Consider the following 6,000-nt stretch of genomic DNA (forward strand, 5'->3'; position numbering starts at 1 on the left):
TGCTGAGTCACTGAAGTGATTTTTTTTTAACCTAGTTAGAAGCAAAGCTAAGCAAGATGTCACCTATGAGAACGTGGTACAAATGTGTATCCACCATGTCTTAAAGGAATCTGGATAAATATTTTACATTATGATTTCTTACCCTTTATTTTTCAAGGCAAAATTTAGCCTTGACACTGTGTTGGGGCCCTTGGTATTCTTTCAGTTAAAGATGAATGTCCTTTTAATTACGGTTGGCCATAAGGTATGTTGTTTAGATGTTGGTGTTGCAAATTGTGTGCATGCAATTCAGAGGGATAATGGCAAGACAAGAGGTTCTCCAGTCATTTTTTCTCATCCTATCCCTCACTGCTTTCCATTGTAACTGCTTTTACTACTAGATGCAGCGCGGATTGCTCTGACTTTTTTTTTATCTATTGTCCTGCAGATATTTATATGGGGTTGTAATTACGGCCTTTCACAGAGTTCCTCGGATCTAGCTTCCTATGCTTCTCTGCAGAGCCTATATAAAACCTTTTACTGTGACACTTTATACTATAGCTCACATTCTAATGTGGTGATATAGTACAGTATAATCAGTTGTAGGTGACAGGGAAGTCGGAATGCACCAAATATACAAATATAATACTAATATATAATATATTCTATTTTGCAGCTATAACCCTAGATAAATGCAGAGCGATCAGCTGTGGTATTTGGTTGTGGACAGTTACAAGGAAAATATGGATTTACTTGGTATAGGTTGTTATATGTGCTAATTAAGAAGGGGGTGAGGGAACAGACAACAATTGGCAAAATAATTGCTTAAGTTGCTTTGATAGTTTCATGTCAGATGGTGTATATGCACTGCTAGGATTTTAAAAAGGACAGCAAGAAAGTTTGCAGTAACAAAATGATTTAAAAGGGTCCTACTGAATGACATGTGATATTGCATATCTGTATCCCACAAGAATAAAGAACATTGTTGTTGATTTAAGTATCCATTCATGGTTCATAGTGAAGGCTTCTGTCGGCTTTTTCAAGATAACATTATATGCCACAAGACTAGGAAAGTCCTGGATTGGTTCACGAAACATGACTATGCATTCAGCTTAATGCAGTTCCCAGTTTGCAGTCAAATTAGGCATCTTTGGGATGATATGAAAGGGACTATTTGGAGGTAGAACCACCACCAGCTAATAGCTGTGGAACATCTTGGAATTGAAATCCCTTTGACCACCATCTCTGTGCTACACTTATCACTGAGCCAATATCCTTATTAGGGAGATGTGCCTTATACAGAGGATTTAAATATTTAATTACAATTAAACTGTAAGGGTAATAATAATAAGTGCTTGTGTCAAATGAATAGTGCATTATAGTGTTAGAAAAAGAGACCCATCCTTGGAGATGGCTTTGGTCCATCTGGACGAAGATCTTTTATTAGCAACATATCAGCTCTTGAATCAATTTACAACGTCTTATTTCGATGGTAGCTGTTTCCCAGTAGGATTGCACATCTGTTCTGGGTTATCCTGAAACATGTTTTAGGGGTTGATTGGCAACGGGTGCGTTTCTACGTGTTTGGCCCTTTTCTAGATATAGATTCTGTGGACTAGAATATATTTGATGTCTGTCTTAAACCTCAACTTTAGAATCGCACCTTAACAAGGAAAATAGATTAGAACATAAACTTGTAATCTCTGTTTATAGTCACTACAGACTATAGACAAAGTGTGGAAATGTGTTGTTAGAATTTGCTGATATTTAGAATTCTATCTCGTGGATTATGGTTAATGAAAAGCCGAGATCGTGAGATGAAATGACTGATTTTATTAACGTGTGAAATTCCTTTCATTCATCCTGCAGAAATACCTTTATTTCATGTTTTGAATGCAAGAATTACATTTGGGAATGTGAATCTGTGCACCAGGGCGGAGGAGACTACGCCCACCACTCCAAAAGGGACACCAGATGAGGGTGAGTATTCACAGCTAATGATTTTTCTACCTTATTAATAAATCAATATATTTGCAAGTGAAAATTCTCGTGACACCACAGATAAAGCTCTTCCCGTTCAATGACTGTATGACAGCTTTCATACAGGTTAGGGGTAAAATATGGTCCTACCACTAAATAGCTGTTGCACCCTTTCAGTCAGGATGATGTTGTATTAATGGGAATGATTGTTCAAAATTATATAAATAGGCCTTTTGCTTATTAAAGAAATGTAAGTTTGCAAATTCAGTAATGGATGTAAAAATGCGCCATGAATGTACACGCAAATGTGCTTTTTTTTTGGTGTGTGTTTTGTGTTTCACATACCGTAATATCTGGGCACCATAACATAGAGCACATATCTGCGTCTGGAGCAAAAATACGGCAGTCGTCGTCAACTTTTTCCCCAGGCCAAGCCGTTTGAATTGGCTCTTGGAAGAGAATGATTATGACTTGCAGATAAAAAAAACATCTAACGGGTGTAAAACGCTTTACCCACTACAACCAATAAAGAGCCCCAATGCTATACAGTGTGGGCTGGATCCCACTAAAGCAACGGTATAGGAAGCATGGGGTCCCCCTGCTGAAGTGTTAAACAGCACCAGTCTGCACCGACAGCGCTTGTCACCCTACAACAGGGAAACCTGCAGTGTTGGGTCCCCCTGTTATCTGACTGCACAATGTGCAGTGCATCAAAGCTCATTTTTATGTGTCCAACTCTAAATAATGCCCTAATGTCATTGTCTATAATATTTATAACCTCCTCCGATCTTTTGTGTTTAGCCACTGCTTCACCGAAATTTGAGGTGGATCAGTCAGTCTTCGATATTCCACCATCCTACCATATCCAGGAGAATGGGAGGAGTCTGCATATTCGCGATGAAGATGATGAAATCATGCAGTTCGCTATTCAACAAAGTCTTCTAGAGTGCAGTGGAAACCAGGTCAGCTCCTCCGCAACCATGTGTTAGGTCTGGCATCTTTTAGAGTCGGCTCTGGAAATGTTGCATTTGCGAACTAAGCTAAACACAGTTGTCTGATTAAAGGCAATGCAGTGAGTAATAGGATTCTCAGCCAGGTGACATTTCATTGCTTATTGCCACTTAGTGATGCAACTAGTTGGTAAAATTTGTCTTCCTAATTATGTTGTCAACAACATAGTAAAATAATATGTCTGGCCTCAGTTTTTTTTAATAAGGGCATTTTGAGGTATAGAAGTGTTCACGAGCACATTTTATACAAGATCATGTAGTGTGTCTCTTTAATCATGCAGTACTTCTCATTAAATTAGAGCAACATTTCTGTTACAGGAGTAATTCATTAAATCACATTTTTAGGACCCTGGAATGTGGTAAATAATTGAGAACTCCATATATTTATTTATTATTATTATTATTATTATTATTATGTTTTTTGCCTGGAACACTTCTACTATTACCAGGCTTTGTTTATTGTGCTAACCTGCATACTATGATTTTTACTTTTTTCTTTCTTTCTTTTCACCCTCTTATAGCATATGCCACAAAGCCATTCAAATGGAAGTATCTCTTCAAATCAGGTGTATGATTCTCAGTTTGAAAGGTAATCTAGTGCACATACCCCATTTGTTTGTTTGCATTTACCATGGTATTGTCTCCATTGTGTAAGAAGGCGGAGGAGAGTTTTGCTAAGTGATGGGCACCTGACCTTCCATTTCACCTGGTAAAAAATGCTTTACTCCTGTACTTGTCACTTATTTCCCTATAGTAATAACCTGGGTTCAATTACTTCATGTTTAAAAAACACTTTACTCCATTAATAAGTAATGAATTCAGCCCAGGTTACTGTAACAGTAAAATAATAAGTGAGCTCAGTAGCACTTTGTATGGGATGGGAGGGTGTTCTCTGCTTTATATTAGTAATAGTTATTTTTGATATTTGATTCTGTTTGCCTCCCTCAAGCATCTAGTGACCAAGGGTATTCATGTTTATGAGCAGCCCACATTTCACATCTTACTGTGTGTTTGTTTGACTGAAAAATAATTAGGTGCTATATGTACCCTACTAAATGTAAAAGTATTTAAGGTTTTTATCCTAATAAAGGTCACCTTTTTGTGTGTGTGGGTCAGGGCAGCTAGTGTTTACATGTGAAATAGATCCTTATACAGGTTTAAAAAGGTAAATTTAAGCAACAATCTATCTAATTTGTGGGTTTTTAACCCTATGAGTGGAATCTGGAGAGTGACACGCACCATGAATTGTCTTGTTCTCCCAAGCATAGGGATAACAAATGTGGGTGATAAGGGGTTAAGCATTCCTGTTTAAATTGTTCATTTGGAATATCTTGTTTGGCTAATTAATAAATTATAAAGGAAAGGGTTGAGAGGTTTCTTGAAGCTGATTCATTAACATTTATTTATATAGCGCCATCATATTCCGTTGTGCTTTACAATTGAGAACAAACACAGTAATAAAACAATACTGGGTAATACAAACAGAGGGGTAAGAGGGTCATGCTCGCACCTTGCAACGCACAATTATTTACCAATTTTAAATCATTTAATTTATTTTTTTTGCAGTTTCTTCACAAATCAGAGCCCTAATAGTATTTGTGTGATTAATGTAAGGAATAAAATGTTTCATCTTTGCACTCCAGGGCCCTGCAAGAAAGCATTCTTGCCAACTCTCAAAGTGCCCACTCCAGTCTCAGCAGCCACTCTCAGAGCTTTGATAAGGACTTACAATTTGCTATGGAACTGTCTGCCAAGGAGCTAGAAGAGCAGGAAAAGCGGCGTCTGCAGGAAGAGGCTGAGCTGGAGGAGATCCTGCGGCTCTCTGTCATGGAAAAATAAGCCGCCCCTTTATTGAGGAATGTCCTACGATACGGGTCTAGCCTTCACCTTCCTGATACCAGCAGTGAATCCACCATGTGTGCGGGCAACAGATCACTCCACAGACTCTGTATCTACCAAAGAACTGTAAACTTTTGATACGTTTTAATTTTATATATTTTTTTCCTTTTGCTTTACAGAAGATTTGCAAACAAGGGACTCTGCCTCCGTCTCTCACTTTTAGCAGCGCAAATGTCAGCGAGTTTCTAATGAACAACTATTGATTATCTAAAATTCAGGATGTGTATGGCTATAACTATTGTTATACAGACTTTATCTTCCCCTTCCCTTTTTAGCACCCAGCGAAGCTGGAAATGTGTTTTTTGACTTTATAAATACACCTGTAGCAAGTTTCTGTGCGCCAACACTCAATGCAGAGCATTGCCAAAGTAGATATGCCCATGTGTTGTGTCACTGGCAGATTACTGCCGTGTGTGGTGAAGGTTGGTATTTCTTGAGGTGGTACTTGCCAGAATTTGCCTCCACTAATTGCAGCAACTTATTGCATTCACAGCCTGTAATAGTGGGGCCTGTTCACAGCTTTCATGCATTTCAGCCACATGAATATCAGATGAAAAACACCATCAAATATAAAATTACTCTGGTCGAGCCATTTCTACCTTGGCGCCTAGAACCAGACTCTTATTTTTATTTATTTTATGAGCATCCAACTATTTCCATTTCATTCATTTGAATTGGCATTCAACAAGTTAAGAAAAACCTGTTCAGTATACAGTAATTACATTTTGATGCATTATTTTAAGCACATTATTGTGTGTGCTGCCTTCTTATTTTATACTATGGAGGTTTTTTGTTGTGTCTTAACTCCAGATTACTAAATGTTCTTTCATAGATTACTAATGTTCTAGTGCAGTGCATTTATATATATATATATATATATATATATATATTACAAAAGATCTACAGTAATGGCTACCCATTTTAAGTTGACTTTTAGAAAGGTGCTGTACTGAGTTTTAGGAGCTAGGGGATACAGGTTTGGGGTCTATTCCTACTTGCTCTTAAAGTGGAGCCATTGTCTACATACTGAGGGCAACCATTTTGTGAGCTGAACCAATATATTCAAGAGAATGCAGCCCATTGATATGGAAGATTTGGCATTACTGAGGCACAAGCATTCTGGACCCATTAT

The 6,000-nt window shown here is 37.7% G+C and overlaps 1 protein-coding gene across 1 annotated transcript in view; it reads left to right on the forward strand.

The window, feature by feature from the left end:
- ANKRD13A (ankyrin repeat domain 13A) overlaps positions 1-5,748 on the forward strand; it is a 42,032-nt gene extending 36,284 nt beyond the window's left edge. Inside the window, exons 12-15 of the mRNA XM_075214401.1 lie at positions 1,849-1,959; positions 2,761-2,921; positions 3,491-3,558; positions 4,613-5,748. Coding sequence (XP_075070502.1) covers positions 1,849-1,959; positions 2,761-2,921; positions 3,491-3,558; positions 4,613-4,808 — 536 coding nt within the window. The 3' untranslated portion in view covers positions 4,809-5,748. The remainder of the gene's footprint in view (positions 1-1,848; positions 1,960-2,760; positions 2,922-3,490; positions 3,559-4,612) is intronic.
- Positions 5,749-6,000: the final 252 nt, after the last annotated feature.

The sequence above is a fragment of the Mixophyes fleayi genome, chromosome 1 (genome assembly GCF_038048845.1).
Source record: "Mixophyes fleayi isolate aMixFle1 chromosome 1, aMixFle1.hap1, whole genome shotgun sequence".
Taxonomy (NCBI): domain Eukaryota; kingdom Metazoa; phylum Chordata; class Amphibia; order Anura; family Limnodynastidae; genus Mixophyes; species Mixophyes fleayi.